The following is a 20,022-nucleotide window of genomic DNA, read 5'->3' as shown; positions in this document are numbered from 1 at the left end:
TTTTGGCTTTCATAGATAACAAAGCAACAAACAAGCAGAAACAACTAGCTTTGATCCAAGAAAGGTGCCTCTAGTACATTTTTTATGCAAGTTGCAAAGTATTTCAATGGATTTTGGTGAGGTTGGGTCTGGGATCAGTGAGAATTTTCATCTGTGTTACTTCAGTATTTTATGCAATCTTATTTTGCTTCTCCCCAAGACTTCCCTTCCAACTGAGAATATTGGTGGATAACAATAGCAAAACCAAAGGAACATTATAAAATGTGGTGAAACTTACAGAAAGCAGAGAGGACAACTGGCAAAGAAATTAAGAACAACCATGACTTTAGCTTAAATTCCAAACCTGAATTTCAGACAATTGTATGACCCTGGGAAAGTTACTTAACCCTTTTTGCCTCAGTTTCCTCATCTATGAATTGAGTTGGAGAAAGAAATGACAAACCACTCCAGTATCTTTGCCAAGAAAATCCCAAATGGGGCCATGAAGAGTCAGAAATGACTGAAAAGACATAACAAGAGAAGATAGTGCCGTGTACAGAGCACTGGGCCAGGAGCCAGGAAGCTCTGAATTCAAATCCAGACTCGTACATTTACTAGATGTATTACTTTAGGCATTACTTTACCCATTTCCTTCAGTTTCCCAAGCTATAAAAATAGGGGTAATAATGGCACCTACCCTTCTCACCCCGTGCTCCCCCCACTCAAGGATAATTTGATTGTAAGGATTGTGAAGATAATTTGTTTCAATTTTTATAATCCTCTTCGCAAATTTAGGTAATGCTAGCTATTATTTGTTTTTCTTCAACTAATACTGCTTCTATGTATGTTAGGTTTCCATATTTTAAAGAGCTATATCAGTCCCTTTTTGTGCTTTCTATTGTCTTCCTATTAGAAATTTATGAATGCCTTTGATTTAGTTAAAATTACTTTTGGCCTAGTTGAATTTCAGGACTATGGGATTTAGTTTTTCTTTTGATAGTTGAGATGATTGATCATAAGTAAGACATAATTTCTTGCATTGGATATCAAATTATATTCAATTAGTTATATGGTAAATAAGAAATTAGCTAGGATTAACAGTTACTGCTTTGGATGCAAGGACCTGTTAATTTTTTTAGGAAATCTTGAGTACAAAGGCATATTAAAAGTGTTTTGATATATAACCATGTGCTTTATGACTGTGTTCCCAAATAAGGGATATATTTTGAAAATGTAAATATATTAGAGACAATTTTTTTTTAAACATAGTGGTCCTTATGGGCGGCTAGGTAGTATAGTGGATAGAACACTGGCCCTGAAGTCAGGAATACCTGAGTTCAAATTCAGCTTCAGACACTTAATAAATGTCTAGCTGTATGACCTTGAGCAAGTCACTTAACGACATTGCCTTGCTTTTACAATAAAAAAGAAATTCAAGATCAGATATGATTTAGGGGCGGCTAGGTGGTGTAGTGGATAAAGCACCGGCCCTGGAGTCAGGAGTACCTGGGTTCCAATCCAGTCTCAGACACTTAATAATTACCTAGCTGTGTGGCCTTGGGCAAGCCACTTAACCCCGTTTGCCTTACAAAAACCTAAAAACAAAACCAAACAAAACCATAGTGGTCCATGGATGGCTGTATAGTGGAATATATTCACAACAAAAATTCTGAAGAATTTTTCTCTGGTAAATGCAAGATACTAATCTGTAAAATTTTGGATTTATACTTATTTGACTTTAAAAATTGGTCTTTCAAGATTGAGCCATTTTCTCTACATGGGACAAGTTGAAGACCTTTTATGAGATTGACTGAATCCTCTTTAAGTTTTTCTGATTCTAGAATATTGTGGTAAAACTTTCACATTCTCACATTGATTTCATATGTACAAGATTTCTTTACAAATCTGTTTTGTCTAAGAACATTTATTTTGATTTAGCTTTTAGCCCCATCTGTAGAAGTTATGTGTCTTTACATAAGCATTTGAATGTAAGGTTAATTTCTTTTCTTTTCAAGTCAAAATGGATAATACAAGACTTGGAATCTTAGGGAGACTGAGTGAAAATATCTTTGATGAGAGATGGGTCTGAATACTTGGTTGATATCCTGGATAAACTGGGACCTTTTTATCTGTATGTTTTCATCTTTTCTTCCTCCTACTTCTTTCTGCAGCTGAGTGTTAATACTTTTTAAATAGTCTTTTAAAATTTGAATAAATTTAAAAAAACCCTAAAATTGAGTGGGCAACCATAATGGCATGGAAAAGAGAGAAGAGGAATAAAGAAAAGAGGAAAAACTTTCAATCTAGGATTTTGTAATTTCAAAGTGAAATCTACCAGTAGACTTCAAATTTATAAATAATTTTAAACCATTTGGACTGGTGTTCAGTGTGACATTTCTTTGCCCTTCCTTTTGCTTGTCCAAGGAATATTAAATGAAATTGTAAACAGAGGTTTGTGTGTGTGTGTGTGTGTGTGTGTGTGTGTGTGTATAAAACAATGCTGAGTACCATACATATTAAGCTCACAATCTTTCCTTGGCATTTCTCCTGCCAGAGAAACCACTTTTCTACCTGTGTTTAGATGTATGTTTATAATAATGTGCATTTCTACTATAGCAGCATAAAATCCCTCAGGAATTCACAAAGAGAAGTGAATTAATAGCCATACTAGAAAATATTACACAAATATAACCTTGAAATATCTTCTGAATTTTTTTAAACAACTAATACTTTTTTCTGATACTCCTTTATCTTTGAAAATATCTAGTCACTATTGATAATAACTACAACTGTATTTCATTCACTAGAAGTTATAGGAAGGAAGAATAATATGAGTGGGTTGGCCTGAATTTCTAAAGCTCGTTCTCCCTATTACTATCCTAATCTTTGTCCTGGCTGATAAAAAGAGAATTATTAAAGTAATCTTAGGCTGTTGGGGGCTCTATAGTTTTGGCTTGTTTATTTTAACTGCTTCTGACTATGGAAGAAGTTTGCTCACTTGGGTCCTTGTTATTTTTCCTCCAGATTATCTCCTAAGCTTTGTAGATTTAAAAAAAAATTTTAGAATGATTTTATTTATTTCAAATTTTACAATTTCCCCCAATCTTGCTTCCCTCCCCCACCCCCACAGAAGGCAATCTGTTAGTCTTTACATTGTTTCCATGGTATATATTGATCTAAGTTGAATGTGATGAGACAGAAATCATATCCTTAAGGAAGAAACATAAAGTATAAGAGATAGCAAAATTACATAATAAGATAATGGTTGTTTTTTTAAATTCAAGGTAATAGTCTTTGGCCTTTATTCAAACTCCACAATTCTTTCTCTGGATACAGATGGTATTCTCTTGCAGATAGGCTAAAATTGTGCCTGATTGTTGCTCTGATGGAATGAGCAAGTGCATTAAGGTTGATCATCACCTCCATATTGCTGTTAGGGTGTACAATGTTCTTCTGGTTCTGTTCATCTTGCTGAGCCTTGTAGTTTTGATACATTTAATATATTTGCAAAATTGAATTGTCTAAATAATGCAGTAAATATTTACAGAGAAAAAATAATAAATGATGTGCATAGGACTAAGTCAAACTTTAGTTAGTAAGTACCCCAGTGTTACTGGTTGAGATGCACTAGACACGAAGGACTTTGGAATTGGGAGACTAGAGTATTTAAAGGGGACAGTGTATTGAGAAGAAAAATGTGAACCAGTTGCTGAACTTGTTGGAGATGGGGGGGGGTGGTCTGTAAATTACCATAATGAAGTTTTAGACCTGATGGACTATACTTTAAAGAGATAGAAGGCTGTTACTACTTCATGATGGAAAAAGTCTATAAATTGTAGTAGGAGATCAAGAAGGATGCCACAAGATGTGATATCTTTAATAGAAAGACACTTTCCCTTCAGTGAGTACCAGGAGATAGAAGAAAGTGTGAGAGAGCTAGAATGAAGGAGGATGTGGTCACAATAGAGGAAATTTGAAGGCAGGTATAACTGAAAGACTCAGCAGCTGGATTGTGATTAATGGAAGGGGGGAGAAGAGAGAATAGACTCAAGGCTGGGCTGTTTGGGTGTCAGGAATGATGATGGTACTCTCAGAAATAAAAACAGTTTAGAGAAATGAATATAATAGCAAAGTTGTGTGTATTATGAGTTGTGTATTATGCATGTTGAGCTTGAAGTGGACATCCTTTTGGCTAGCTAAATAGAGAAACCATTTCTAAAGAAATCATCAACTCAGGGAATTTGGAAGGATCATCCCAAAGGTCTTGTTATGTCGTTGTCTGGATAACTAGATAACTGAGGGGCAGTCAGATGACTAGTAAGAAAAAAGAGAAAGGAGCATCAGAGAAACCCTTGGAGAAAAGACTAAATAAAATGGTCAGGAAAGTTCCATAGATTTGGTCTCAGAAAGAACACTTTCAGTTGAGCTTTTGCTAGCTCACAAAGATAGTAGTATAGTAGGGGACACAGTACACATAGAAATAAAATAATATAAAATAATACAGGAGTGGTATAGGCAAAATGTTCAGGAGGTCTTTAGGGAAGCTCTAGAAACTTACTGCTAGAAACAAGAAAGTTTGGAAATGAGCCATTTTTCATGCTCTAGGTGAAGAGAGTTGGGAAGTTATTTGCTTACTAGGGTATACTACCACCTCATCTCTCCATTCTTACCCTCTCAAGAACTTTGGAGGTTGGGAAGTGAGTGGCAGGAGTGTAGGAAGGTTGAAGGGAGGAACTTATTTTCTAAAATGTTACAAACGAACCTTTCAGGTCCCTGGAGCAGAATATATAGAAAAGTGATAGGAAAAATGAGTTTGCAATTATTTTTCATCGCAAAGAAACCATGGAAATATTGAGTGAATGCTGTTTATTTTTTCCCTTTAAAGAGACTTTCTAATAGAAGTTAAGGGATTACATTATAAGAAAATGATTTATTCTAGGGCATGGAGTGTTTCTAATGAAAGTTAACAAAATATAACTTGTAAGATGCTATTTTTCATCCCCTCCATCTCCTATTATTAAAATGTTAGATAGTTCTAGCTTTTGAATTTCAATTAAAATTGTATTTGGCAGCCACATTACATAGGTTTTAACAAAAATAGCAGTTTTACTCAAGTTTCAAACAGTGAATCATTAATTAATTTCTTACACGGAAAAGTTAACAAATTTAACCTTTTACTAAGGTCCTTTTGTAGTTTGTTAGTGAATAAAATTGACAGGTTGTCACTACTCTGTACCACTGCATTCAGAAGCTTGAAATTAAAGTTGAAAAAATTTTTCCCCTAATTTTTTTGGGGGTGTGTGTATGTTTAAAGCAAAAAGGCATAGTTGATCTTGAAAAGTTCATCTTGTATGCAACAATTATTTCATTTCTAGGCAGCCTTTTGGATTGAATGGGAACAAAAACTTCCCTCTTTGACCTTTACTCTTTAACCTTTTATATACCTCATATTTAATATTATATTTAAAAAAGATGAACTCAGCTTTGCTTTTTCTTTGCATAAAAGGAAATCTTTAATTTTATGCAACATAATAAATAAGAGCAAATATTATAGGGAATATTGGTTACTTTTCAAGTACCCAGCCAAGCGCTGTGGAAAATGCTGGGAAGTGCATATAGCAAGTATTTAAATGCTTATTGGTTGGTTTTATTTTTTATCCAAACTCGAGTTTTCTAATAAATATTTTTTATTTAAATTTTTTTCTGTTCTTATTTTTTGTCATCTTTTCTTCTTCTCTGGGGGGAGGAGGGAATATGGCATGTTTCTTCTATGTCTTTTGATAATTATCAAAGTATAACTCTTAAAATGCTGTTTTTCACTTACCTCCTATTAAAATGTTTGGTAATAACTTGTAAGGTAAGCCCCTTTATGTGAGCTATTTTCTCTTTTTGGTTTCCACTTATCATAGTTTCTCCTCAACTGCAGTTACCCAAAAGTCCTTTTCTATGAGTGAGAATGAGTTTTTGTTTTATACATCTTGAAAAATTGCTAGTCTAATCTTCCTAAAACTCAGTTTTTATATTACATCTTTTTTTGTTCACATGTTACTCCTTTTTGTGATCACATTGAACCTTTTTTGTTTTTACTTTTAAAGACCTTTCATTCTCTGACCCCTCTTCCTGCCTTCTTAGACCTCCTTTCATTCTCAGGCATCTAGTGCTGCCTGGATGTGACCCTGGGCAAGTCATTTAACCTCTATCTTCTTCATTTCCCCCTTATAAAATGAGGGTGATAATAGGATCTATCCCTCGGATTTTGGTGAGAGTCGCCCATTATGATGTTTGGAAAAGTACAGCAAGATTTGAAGCATGATAATATAAATGCTATATTTTTTTGTGTGTGTTTTCACTATCATTATTATTCCTGATATATTTCCTGTCTAAAACATACCTAGCCTTAAGAACCATCCCAAATTCTTCTACGTTGGTATATCCTTTCTCTCAAATTCAATAATAATATTCTGTACCACACTATATAGTGTTTTCTTATGGGATTGTGTATTTCTTAATTGTTGCAGCTGGATCAATTCTATCTCAGCTTGTAAACTCTTTAGGAACAGGAAACATTCCTTCCTCACTCCTTAAAAAATGTTTCCATTGCACCCAGTATAATGACCCACATACTAGGAAAACAAGACTTACTGGTTCATTGAATAACAATGAAATTACAAACAATATATTCTCTCTACCTTAAAACTGATTTGTTGGATATTCAAAGTACAACGTACCTTTAGTGATTCTGGATTCTTTTTTACAGACCCTTTAACTTTATATTCTGGCATGTGGATGACATGTTTTTCCCCCTCAGCTTAATCATCCTTTTCTCTGCCAATTGCCAGTGTGGGTGGTATACTGATAATCATTTTTGTAGCAATTAGCATTATATCTCTTAAATCAGTGTATGTATGTATGTATGGTGATATTTATTAAATTAGTATTGTTTTAATGTTGTATTTTTAAAAATTCTTATCTATTCAGACCCTTTTGTTAGTAGTATCTCAATACAGGAATGTTTTCATTTTAATCTTCAAATGCCTGATATGTATAATTCTCATTTTCTTGCTAATGGTTTTAATAAGCCATTTAAATATCATTGATCATGGTATTTAAATAATGTCATCAATGCCTTCCCCTTCCCTTTACTGTTGATGAGTCAGCAAAAAAAATTAATTGTATTTTGCTTTAAAAATTTTAAATGATTATGTTTTTCTTTATTAGAACAGAACTTGGCATCTTATTTCAGATGATCAAAGTTACAAGTTAGTAGTCTGTAAGACTAGTGATTTCATATACTGGCTTTTTATGTTGGCATCCCAGTATTAAAAAAGGAATTAGATGTTATACCCTTCCCTGTGCAATAACCTTGGAATAACCAATCTTCTTGCATGTCAATGTTTAATATGCTAAAGAAAAAATCCAAGTATTGTTGTGGGGAGGTTGAAAGTTCTTATTTTTTCATGTTTTTATAAATAAGTTAGGATAATTAATAATTTGAAAATCTAAAGGAGATCTTAGCAATCCTTGAAACAATTTGTGTTTTCTTTGCAATCTATGTAATATCATTCACATCTAAACTTGAGCATAAATTGTTTGCATGGCATTTTTTAATCATGCATTGTGATGTTTGCCAACTCTTAGGAATGCTGCATCTAATGGGAAGATGTTGGAACCATTTACTATTAAACCTTCAGTTTCAGTAATATATAAATCTTAGATTGGAAGTTTTAACATAATAAAATAGGCTTTAGATGTTGGACTAAAGAATGTGCTTAAGTGTGGTGCATGTTGGAGGAAAAACATGTTCTTGTATTTTCCCACTTTTTTTTTAAGAGAAAATAAGCATTTTGATCAGAGAAAACAACCCAAATTTGCATTGTGGCAAGAAACATGCATGGTATATTGGAAAGAGGAAGCCAGGGACTTCAAAAGCAGAGGATTGGGTCCCCAGTCCTAACTAATAACTCATACACTATCCATATAACCTCAGTCAAGTCATTTAACCGGTTTCTTTTTTCTGTAATATTAGTTGTCTTGATTATATGACCTTTGAAATATCCCTCATCCCTCTATCTGTGAGCTTTCCTGATGTATTTTTTTGTTCCTTTGTTACCTGAAGCATAAATGACTTGCCAACCTGGGCATTGGGAACAAATGAAAGCTAAATGTGGTATGATGTAAAAATCTAGTATAGTTCTTTTCAAATATTTATTAAGACAAATGCAGAGTATTGTCAAGGTATATAACGGCCTACAAATACTTCTTGAAAATTACATATCAGGAATTTTCGCTGAATCCTTTCTGTCTCAAGAACTAATCTTCTTGGATTATATTATTTTGGAGTATTTATTTTTCATGTGGATGCAGTGTTCCTATTCTTTATGGGTCTTTATGGGCATTCAGAGGAACCTGATTTTCTATTCTTGGATTATACCCCAGTAAGCTTGATCTTATAGAGTAGAACACCACAACATTTTGCTAATTATTGTAGCTTTTTGAGGCCTTTAAAGTGGAAGAGTATATGATTTTTTTTAGGTTTTTTTTTTTTTTGCAAGGCAAATGGGGTTAAGTGGCTTGTCCAAGGCCACACAGCTAGATAATCATTAAGTGTCTGAGGCCGGATTTGAACCCAGGTACTCCTGACTCCAGGGCCGGTGCTTTATCCACTGCTCCACCTAGCTGCCCCCGAGTATATGATTTTGATAAAGCAATTTCATTTAAGTTGAAATGGAAAGGATCAATTCCCATTAAAATCTGCATTTTTCTAGAAGTTTGGGAACATAATTTGCTTTAAATTGTATTTCTTTTGAAAGTAACTGTTCATTGATCAAACGTATTTGGTCTATCACTGAATTCTTCCACCACTAAGAATAGTTCTTTTATAGGTGAACCTAGGATTTATTGGGAAATAGGAAAAACAGGACCAAAGTAGTTTGGGGCAGAGGTGGGGAGGCTGAGGGGAAAGGGGAGAACAAGCAGGGTAGTAGATTTGTCTATGAAAAAGGAGTTTTTTTAAAGAACTTTTTAAGAGTGGTCCACAAAATAGCATGCCCTAAAAGATTTTTAGATACTATAGTAGATAAAAGATTTTTAGATAATTATTAAGTGTCTGAGATGGGATTTGAACTCAGGTACTCCTGACTCCAAGGCTTTATCCACTATGCCACCTAGCCTCCCCAATACATTCTTTTAAAAGCAAATTACTTGCCTGCCAGATAATATAGCCAGCATTAAATGAATAGTAGATGTGAAAAGTATAGCCAACCTATCAAGGCCCAGAGCAAGTTCTGGCTAGTTAAACTCACATTGTAGGTATTACTGTGTTCACTTGGTTAGAGAAGAAAAAAGAAAAGCAAAAAAGCAGCAACATGGCTGTTAGATGTTAGAAAGACTCACTTTTGGTGAGTGCTTAAAGGTTGCCCTAAACTTTGTTTACAACAACCTTGTAAAGTTTAGGTATTACAAGAATTACTATCTCTTATTTGACTGATGTGAAAATGGCAACTTTGAGCTTAAAATTAAATGACTTGGCCACAGTCACACAACAGATAATTTTCTGAAGTAAAAATTGAAAACCATGTCTCTTGAATCTAGATCTGACTGTTTTCTATTATGTTGTTATATCTCAGGTCAGTAAGATAATTAAATTCTAAAGATTAATAAAATTATAGTACTTTGATTTTTCACCTTTTCCTTCTGTAGATATTTTTTCCCTAATTCTGTGTGTAATGAGGGAAGACATTTGCCTTCACAATTTGAATCTCCATCATTTTAAAACCATTGGCTAAGTCATTAGTGGTCTACATTAATATACTCTTTCTTAAATAACTATAATTTTTTAGGTCCTGGTCAAATTAAATGAAAATTTAGGGGTAGTATAGGTATTACTGGAGATGATCCCTAGGGGGTGCAGCTAGGTGGCGCAGTGGATAAAGCACTGGCCCTGGAGTCAGGAGTACCTGGGTTCAAATCCAGCCTCAGACACTTAATAATTACCTAGCTGTGTGGCTTTGGACAAGCCACTTAACTCCATTTGCCTTGCAAAAACCTAAAAATAAAAAATTAGATTTGTCCTTTAGGTTGGGAGAAGTCTTTTAGAAATGTAAATTATCTTCACCTTGTTTTCCATATTCAAGGAGGACAAAGCGAGGAAATTAGTCTTAAGACCTATGCTGATTGTCCATAGGAAGGAACAAAGGTGTTAACATGAGGAGCCTCAAAGGATAGAGGTAGTGTCCTTCGCTGTAAGAATTGCTAAAAGATGAGAACCTGGGTCTTTACCAACTAATATAAAATAAAATCAAAGAACTGTATGGTCATAGAATGTATCCAGGACTTGGTTTGTGGTTATGCCCTGTGTAGAACCCTGGCACATAGAGGTACTTGGAAAGGATTATGATTTTTATTGATATATTTTCTATATTACATAATTCTATGAAATTTAATCTCAGCAGATTCTGTTATATCCTAGTAACAAGAATTTTTAGTAAACTGGCAGACCTCTGGCGAGTTTTTAGTAGAAATGAATTTTAAAAAGATGTTGACTCCTAGGAAAGTTTTTTTAATTTTTCAGTTAAATAACAAGCTTTTAGGATAAAACATGAAAATTCTCTAATTGTGAATGGGGACATTTTCACTTTTCTATGTTTTCAATAAATTTTGCTGCTTGATATTTGAGTGCAATATCCTTAATTTTATTACATTTTTGTTTTAAGTTGTAAACCTCTAGTTTGGGGGGGAAAGCAAATAAGCCACTTAAGCGCATTGTGGTAAAGATTTACCAACTGGTCCTCCATGGCAGGGGAAACCATAGGCATGATACCCTCCCTACATTGTTTTCTCCATCACAATCAACAAAATGGTAAACCAAGCCTTGATGTAGCCTTTGCTGATTTCTGAGAGGTAAATGCTCTCAAAAATTTAACAACCAGATGGATTGAGTTGCCTTCAGCACACTTTGATTTAAGTTTGAGTTTGGTTTTATGAATGAGTGACAGATGCAGATTCTTAGGGGAGGATGCTGATCCAGGGTACTCACAGAAGACTGTGCCCTACACATCAACTACCCTGGAGGGCTGGGGTAATGGTGAGATAAGAAATGTGAGTTGAGGACTGTAGTCTTCTACTCCCTGCACTGATGGGAGTTGTATCTATCTATAGAGAGTGGTTCAGGTAATTGGTTTGAGGCCTTTACTCTTAGTTTTTTTCCCTTTAGATGATTTCACAGCTCTTTAATTATCTACTTCAGGAAGGGGGACAGTTATTAAATTTCAGTTAATCAATTATTGCTGCTGTCCCTCAAAAGAGTTTGTAGTGGATGGTCATATGAAGCAAGAAGATGAAACCACTGCTTCAGAGACATTTTAGACTGTCTGATTTTTAATTTATGTTTTTTTCCTCTCTTTTATAAAGATAATTGTAGTACATTTTGTCTCTGTAAGGGAGGATTGAGTACCCAGCTGGTTAGATATACTTAAAAAAAGAAAGGAAAATCACTCTTAAGCCTGGTAGAGATTTTTTATAAATTTGAGTGGGAACCTGAGAATGCTACAGTATCCTGGCAAATTAATTATGGTAAGAGATAAAGAAGTAGATGTAGTTATTACATAGGATTTTTCAACATTAAACTGATTATAGTAGATAAAATAAATTATTTTCTAATAAGCTTTGATATTAATTTTCTAAAATGGTATGCTTTTGAGACTATTTTATGATTAACTTATTAGTAGACCTATAAATTAACAGTCTGTTGTATGTCTTTTCTTGTTGCTGTCTGCATTGATAAAGCTGTTGCTTCAGTCCCTGAAATGGAAACTCCATCTCATTATCATTAACCTGTCAGTATCATCACAAGCTCAAAAGATCCCCTTTATCTGGTCCTTCAATGCTACTAAATGTAAGGCAAGCATGCCCTTTTCTCTCTTTTTGACCTCTACTTGTGTCTGAGAACAGGGCATGTTGTGAATGACAGGCATATAGGGTTGCTTCAGTTTTGGACTGAGTCTCTGCTATTTTAAAAAGGTCTAATAAAACACTAGTATAAGACACATAGCAGGTTTAAGAATCTTTTCTGGACTTTCTTATCATTGCAACTTTCTGTGTTGGGTGAAGGTTGTTTTTACCATGCCTTATTACTGCTATTAAGTCATTTCACCTCACTGCCAAAGCTTGAATAGTCAATGAAGTCTGGTCAGTTTCTTCTTCTTACCAGTGTCGTTATAATAGTATAATGGTAATTTGCCTTCTTTTTCTATGGAGTTTTCTAGCATCTAGTTCTAGAGGTATTTTAAGTTATATGTAGCTACTTAATTTTTTATCATATAACTCCTTTCTCAGGATCAAGAACATCACAAAACAACTGTTCATTTTACATTATGGTAACTGTCAAAACCTGTTTCTTAAGTTTCATGAATTATGATTGATATATTGGAAAGAAAAGACTTTTTCAAAAAAGAGGCATTCACTCTTACAGTATACACAATTTTAATAGCAAAACTTTCCTGTACACTGTACTTTATTGTTCCCTTCCTCCCAAAACCCTCCCTTCCCCTGGTCCCTCACCCCAAGTTATATCCCTCCTATCCCACCCATACCCCTAAAATGGCTCTCAAAGGTGATTTAAATACAATGCAGTTGGGCTGCATTTTTGAGTCTCCAAGTCTGAGAGAGAAAAAATTACAGTAGCATTCCTTATATGTGGATTTTTATTACTAAGGGAGAAAAGAGTAGCAGATGGAGCTTTTTAGATGTTTGTATCTTTAATATAAAAGCTTAAAAAAAATCATTTTTTAGATTTAATTTTGGCCTTAATAGATCATGAATTTGCCTCAGATTAGAGAAATGTGAATCATTGTTTGTACAGCTTTTTATGCCTTACCTTTCAAGAAATTGCATATTGAAAAAGATATGAAAATTAGCCCAAAGTAAATTCTCTAGATTGGCTGTTAACTATATTACTATGTTAGGAAAATGATTATAGTTAGGAGTCTTAAACTTTCTATAGGTTCAGAGGTGTAGTAAAGATTTTGGAATCTCTATTCTTAGTCTCAAGTAGAAAATATACCTTAAAAATTATATCCTCAACTGATTTAAATTTCAGATTTGAGACTTAAATGCTTCAATGGGCAATCTTTTTATTGGAAAGATCAAGGAAAGACACAAAAAATCTTCAGGCCTTCATGACCTCAGAGTAAGCAGATGGGTTTTATAATTATTGAAATTGAGAGATTTAATCAGTTTTCTATTCATTAAACTGGTGCAAAAATTAACTTAGGCACAGTAGGAAATTATGAATGTTAGTGCAGATTTCTGGCTTAAGAAATAAGTATCTTTGCTTTTAATTGTTGGCAATGCTCTCTCTAGCTCAGCTTTATGAATTTGTAAATTTACTGCTTTTTTTCCTTTTTTCAATAATGTGATGTAAGCACAAGCTCAAGCAAGATATAAACTAGTTCTTCCTTACCAGGTGGGTATTACAGTGATTATGTAGTAAAAATGAAATAAAACTTTCCCCCATTTACATGGGGAAATTAACATAAAAATATTCATTTGATTTCAATTAACAAAATACTGAACTGTTGTGTGGCAGTAGCCAGTTTGTGAAGAGAGAGAGCACAGAGGAATAACAACCTAATCTCTGGTGCTGAAGCATAAAGAGATCAAAATTAAATAGATTCATACCTTCTGTGGGTTACAGGAAAAGGAAGGTGCCTCATTAGTGAAAAAGGAAAATAGGTATTTGGTTTGGTTATTCACATTCTCTCCATGCAGTACAAAAGGCAAGGAAGATCAATAATTTTTTTCTTTGTAAGATCCACTTGAAAAGTCTCTCTTGGTGGTTTTTGCGCATCCTATTCCTCAGATATTACAGAGCCAGCTTTTCCTGTCAGTTCTCAGAATTTTACCTATGGATAGCTCATTTGCTTTCTGTGTCTTGTGGGATGTCTGTGCTGTTTCTTAAGAAAAAAATCAGTTTAAATGCTAATTTGTGATAAAAATTATTGCAAATATTCTTTTACTCATCACCATATAAGAAATCTTCATTATGCCTAGAGCAACTCTTGTCATGATCAGGAAATAATAAAACAACTGTGGTTGCCCCTTAAGTACAGTTAGATATTAGTACTGGAGCTAGTTATTTTATCCAGTCAGGTTCTGATCATGCTTATTGGGAGCACGTATATCTTGTAAACTGAACTTGCACAGGCAAACACAGTATTTAGTTTATCAAGAAATGAAGGTGATATCTACTTGCTGCACATCAGTTAAACAAGACAAAAGCTTAGGAGTTAAAAAAAAAAGTATGGCTTTACCATATCAATGTACCTTTCTAAAAGGCAATTGTATTGTACCATAATTTATAATCTTAGTCCTTTAAAAAAATTTGCAGGGTATAGGGAAAAGGAGAGGTGTATGAACCTCTATCTTCCTCCGGAAGGCTATAAAGGTTAAACATAGTACAATTTCATGGGATAGTTATCTGACATTACATTTTCCTGATGGGAAAATGTTAGGAAAGACTGTCCTCATTGAACAATATTGTGTCTGTACACAAGTCTTATTGTAGAACAAAAAGGCTGGGGAGGGGGCTGGAAAGCAGAGTTAGGGCATCTGTATATATACTAGTTTTGGGCCACAAATACCAGTGGTTTAAAAAAAAACCAAAATGCTTTTAAATCAAGTCACTGAATTGATCCTACAGTCAAATGTGAGTATAGACACATCATATCTTGCTTATAAGAAAATGTTAAAATATGAATTTGGAATTGGCCTCTGAAACAAAAATTTTCTAACCAATTGCTTTTATCAAAACAAGTTAAAACAATAAGAGTTAGATAAGTCTTTTCTGTTTAACACCATTACCTCCTGGTAATCACTAAATTGTTATTTTGAATTATTGGGTTATTCTTTTTAAAAATAATTCATTGTGTGTGTGGAAACCCTAATGGTCAAATATTTTATCTGATACATCCAGTGCATTTAACTGGCCATATTCACTCTTCTTTTGCCTGCTTTAGTTAACTTTAGTTAAACTGCTTGAGCCATTCGAATTCTATAATGTTTGAATTTTCATTGGTACCATGGCACCTCTATTGTAGCCACATAGACATACATTTTTCTGACTCACAGATTATTTTCAAAATGCTTTTGTTCAGTCTTTTAAAAAAAGATTTCATTCTTTAGTGTAAAACTCAGTAGTTCCAAGAAGTGATTTTGATACTCAAATTGTATTCTAAAATATCTTGCTAGCCAGTTATTTAAAATTTTCTTTAAAGACTGAAAAACAGACAAAAGGAAAGGGTATAGAATCTAAACCCCCTCTTGGTTCATGTAGTTGTGAGAGCAATATGTGATTTAACCTGCTGGCTGGATTAAGAATGTTATGGGATTATGGCAATGACTCATTTGTGGAGTCCCCTTATCCTTAAACCTCCCTCTTTCCAGTTAATCTTTGTTTTTCATTTACACTTAAGTGTAAATTAATTTTGAAATTTGAAGTAATTGTCCAAATTTCACAAAAAAAATTTGTAAGTCAAACCAGAGACCTAAGGATTCAGTGTAATTAATTAGTATTGATTTCATAATCAGCTGAATTCTTTGTTTAAGCATCTGAACCAAGCCCATTCAAATTACATAAAGTGTTTGGAATTTGTAATGTGAGCTTTGACATAACCTACTATCTTAGGTAATGACTGTGGATAGACTTGGGCAAAGAGGCTTTTAAATGGGCCATTTCTCATTATACACAAAATTCCACTTAGATGTGACTGTTGATTATAAATTTGAGTCAATACCAAATTATAATCATGTTTGAAATCTTTCATTAAGTCTTTCTTTATAGTTAGCCAGCTGTAATACATAGGATCAGATAGCCACAGTGGAACAGTTTACAATCTATATTCATTCATGCTTACTTCTTTCATTCCCGACAGTTTTCAGTAGAAAAAAGTAGCACATTGGAGACTGTAGTATAAATGTTTACACATGATGGTATAATTACATAGCATGAAACATCTTACATTATTTTGAAGTGAGCATTTTTAGGTTTCCAAATAGGAGTGCAAAGTAATATAATCATTGCTTCTTGTAACACTTAAAATATGGTTCCATTTAAAAAATAAAAATAAAAATACTTCACCACTTCAAAAACTATGTCTCCACTTGTTTTGGAAAATTAGGCTTAATGTCACCATTTGTAAAAATTAGAGTTAAATATTTAGCCCCCTACAATTTAAAATAGGTTACTTATCTGATGTAATTTTTGATGACCTGTAGATATTATACTTCACATTCTTTATATGGCAGCTGCTGACACTTGCACTGTCCGTAACCATTAATGATGATGAAGGGTCCTTCATGGGTGGGTTCATATTCATTATATGGTCCTTGGTCTGACATATTTGACATATGGAGTCGTGTTTGGGATCGGAGTTGCCTGTGGTTCTGAATCATTGAGCACTGCCTAATTCTTCTTAAAGTAGGAGGGCAGCATTTCCTGGAGATGAACACTATAAAAATAATAAAAAAGAAAGAAAATAATAAAGCCATTGTTCCTGTAATTACCCGCTGAGTGAAGATGGCATTGTCTGGTTCGGGAAAGTGTTCATCGGTAGTAACTGCTATGCCTGCAGTAGTTGGGCTTTCTTTGTCTCCCACATGGTAACTTGATGAGCTTATTCTTTTTGTGTATTCAGTAGTTGGATCTTTATCACTTGTAGCCATGGCAGTGACAGTAGTTGATAAATTCCAGCAAAGCTGAAATCCATAAACTGCATCTAGAATATCCTCTCCCTGGGTGTGGTCTGGGCTGTGGCACAATATTGAGTGCTCCCATCGACCTTGGAAGCCGCTCAACCATGTGGCCAGTGAACATATTTTGGGGCTGCATTCCCACAGATTGCCAGAGAGGCCAACTGTAGTCAAGGATCTGAGAGAATTTAAGATCCTGGAATCCAGGCTGTGTAGCTTGTTGTTATCCATTAGAAGTATTTTAAGATTAGGCATGGTCTCAAACACTGTGAAATCAATGGCTTTGATTTCATTTCCTGTCAAATCAAGCTTTTCGATAGTGCCCCAAGTCCACTCCATCCCACATGTCAAGTTGCTAATTTTGTTCCACTGTAAGAAGAGCGTGTGCAGACTGCTTAGCCGTAGGAAATGAGCAAAATTAATCTTTGTCAGCTGGTTGTGCTCTAGGTGAAGCTCTCTCAGTTTGATTAATCCTGCAAATCCATTACGAGCCAAACTTCGCAAACGATTTGTGCTCAAATCCAGAAACTCCAGACTACGACAGTCCCAGAAAAGGCGAACAGGAATGGTCCGCAGGGAATTGGAACGCAAATGTAAGGTTTGCAGCTTCCGAAGGCCATAGAATAATTCTGGATGCAGAGATGATAGCTGATTAAAAGACAGGTCCAAATTTTGCAGGTTAAGCAGTTGACTAAAAGTTGTGTTTGGCAAGTAAGATATTTTGTTGGAACTTAGGATTAATTCCTTAAGTTTATAGAGTCCTTGAAAAGAATCTTCTTTAACTGTTGCAATTTGATTATGGTCTAAGTGGAGCCAAGTAAGTTGACTGAAGCTTGCAAATTGATCCCTTTCAAGTTCAGAAATGTGATTGTGCCTCAGTGACAAACCTAGAGAGCCCTTGTCAGTGTTGTTTGGCACTGAGTGAAACCCCTGAGAGTCACAGTAAAAGAGCAGCTTCTCGCAGCGGCATTTTGGTGGACAAGCCATGCCCAAGGCAGGCAGCATTTTTAAAACCACACTCATTGCATATAGTGCTGCCAGCATAGGAGCCCCTAATGGCCACTTGAAATGTAAGCCTGCAGAATATAATTTAAGGAAACAACAAGATAGGATATTTTTCATCAGATCATATGGACCAAAAAAAGATAAGCACAACATCATGGTGAAAGCACATAACTTACTGTTCATGCATTGCAGAAAAGCTAATCCTCATAGACTAAAACGAAACTTATCCTTAAAAAAGATGGCTAAGGGTAGCCCCTATAATCAGCCTTGCTCTTTGAAAATAGCAATTCCAAAAATATATTTGAATGGTTTCATTTTTAAAAAAAAATTAACTCACTGGCTTTTTCTTTTAAAAAAGAATGCTCACTGCTTAAGATTTATAAATGCATAAACTTACCCATTCTTTTGAGCACATTGGAGGTTGCATTCAGTCGTAGACTCAAAGCAGTGAGTCTGAAAAAGACTGGAACATTCAGTCGCCTTTGAATAATTTACTCTTTTTCAGTATCCTAGGATATCAGGGTAAAATTGAATCCACCAGACTTTTCTCCCCCCTTAGGATATTCCTTTTGAATTCATTGGCTTGATTTTCTGTGACAGCTCAGTAATTCTTGAAGCAGTACTGAATATAAGTTTTATTTTTCTCCTCCTGCGTCTGTTCGGCTGTTTAATTGAAGCATTGGTCTTCCTTTTGCACAGCTGTTAGTTCTTTTAGTCTTAACTTGTTGATGGCAGATGGGTAGCTTATTGCAGCGAGAAGCTCCTGTAGTAGCATGAGTGCATTTACTGAAAAGCTTTTCCGAGAAACGGTACAAGAATGGATTTGCTTATGTGCTGCGACCACACAGAACTGTATATAGGCTGACGTCACATGGTGACGTCTCTTTTGTTTGGGTTTTCCAGAAGCTTTACTGTTATAAAGCATTGTGCTGCATATTGTGATCGTGCAAGATTCCTAATACTTTATTTTTTTTTTAAGAATGAGGTTAGGGATTGGGGGTGGGGAGTACCCCTAGCAGAAAAATATGTTGTATTTTCTTACTGTAAGAAAGAGGAATGAATCTTATGATAAAGGCAGCATTCATGAAGGCCATATAAGCTGGAATAACAAAATGATGATTTTTAATGTTTGCTGAAGACAGTATTAGATAGCATCCTCTGCATAAAAAGATAACTTTAATGGGAACGATCCTGCACAATTTGTGTAGCAGTGGGAAGGAGTTCAGATCATTTAAGGTGGTAGCTGTTGTTTTATTTTTCTTGACTTTGGTTCTCTTGTCATATTTTAAAATAAAATGTAGAAAAATAAATTCTTTTGATAGAGATTATGGATAAGTTAACTGTTGAGTCCTTTAAATCTTAAAAATCCCAATTCAAAAATAAAGGATCACAAAAGCAATTTGCTAAAAATAAAATATATGATTACTTTGAATCTTGAGATTTAGCAAAGTTGATTTTTTATTTCCCCCTCCATCCTTTCCTAACAATAACATGTTAGGCTTTAATGAAAAAATCCTGCTAAATTTATCCTTTATTTGGTATAGTGGTGGGAGGAAAAGGATGGGTTGACTCAGTAGTTTTAATACCACAGACCCTCACATCTTGAGAAAAGACAGAACTGTTTAGGACAAATAATAGGACTTAGTTTTATCTTAGTCATTTATGTTTACCCTAGAATTTTACAAATTATTTAAATTGGTCATCCCAGTTTGTGGAGGGGGTAGATGGAAGGGGATAAAGCTCTAGAATAATAGGGCATTTTCACATTTAATAGCTCCAACTGGCAGAATTCTACAGATGGAAGAGCTTACAGAACTGTCTTTGTGCTTAATTCTGGCTGTTGTTGGAATCTCTAATGAACATAAAGGAGCACCCATATTTACAGAGAAGTTTTTTCCTCTTAATGTAAGTTATTTTGACTGCTCCGTTTCTCTCTATTACTGAATAATGATAATTATACATATTTATACAGCACTGTCAAGTTGTTGTTTTCATAAGCAGTTTGGTGAAGTAGGCTTGTATAATCCCCATTTTAAAGATAAGAAAACTGAGACTCCAAGAAGTTATTTAAAGCTTGCTGTGGTTGAGTCTAGACACAAATCCAGACCTGAAGATTGAGGCTGTATCTTTTCATTGGCTAGACCATAATTTTTTTTTTTTTTTAGGTTTTTGCAAGGGGTTAAGTGGCTTGCCCAAGGCCACACAGCTAGGTAATTATAAAGTGTCTGAGACCCGATTTGAACACAGGCACTCCTGACTCCAAGGCTGGTGCTTTATCCACAACCCCACCTA

General features: G+C 34.6%; 2 protein-coding genes across 3 annotated transcripts in view; one reads left to right on the top strand and one right to left on the bottom strand.

The window, feature by feature from the left end:
- Positions 1-20,022, top strand: part of CTNNA1 (catenin alpha 1) — a 170,871-nt gene that overhangs the window by 84,886 nt on the left and 65,963 nt on the right. The window lies entirely within an intron of this gene.
- On the bottom strand, positions 12,558-18,561 carry LRRTM2 (leucine rich repeat transmembrane neuronal 2). Its single transcript, XM_074212932.1, has 2 exons — positions 18,128-18,561; positions 12,558-17,801 (listed from the first exon to the last, which is right to left on the bottom strand). Exons 1-2 carry the CDS (start codon positions 18,129-18,131, stop codon positions 16,255-16,257), a joined length of 1,551 nt encoding a protein of 516 aa, XP_074069033.1. The 5' UTR covers positions 18,132-18,561; the 3' UTR covers positions 12,558-16,254.

Source organism: Macrotis lagotis, chromosome 1 (genome assembly GCF_037893015.1).
Source record: "Macrotis lagotis isolate mMagLag1 chromosome 1, bilby.v1.9.chrom.fasta, whole genome shotgun sequence".
Classification (NCBI taxonomy): domain Eukaryota; kingdom Metazoa; phylum Chordata; class Mammalia; order Peramelemorphia; family Peramelidae; genus Macrotis; species Macrotis lagotis.
This window is presented reverse-complemented; position numbering and strand designations above follow the sequence as displayed.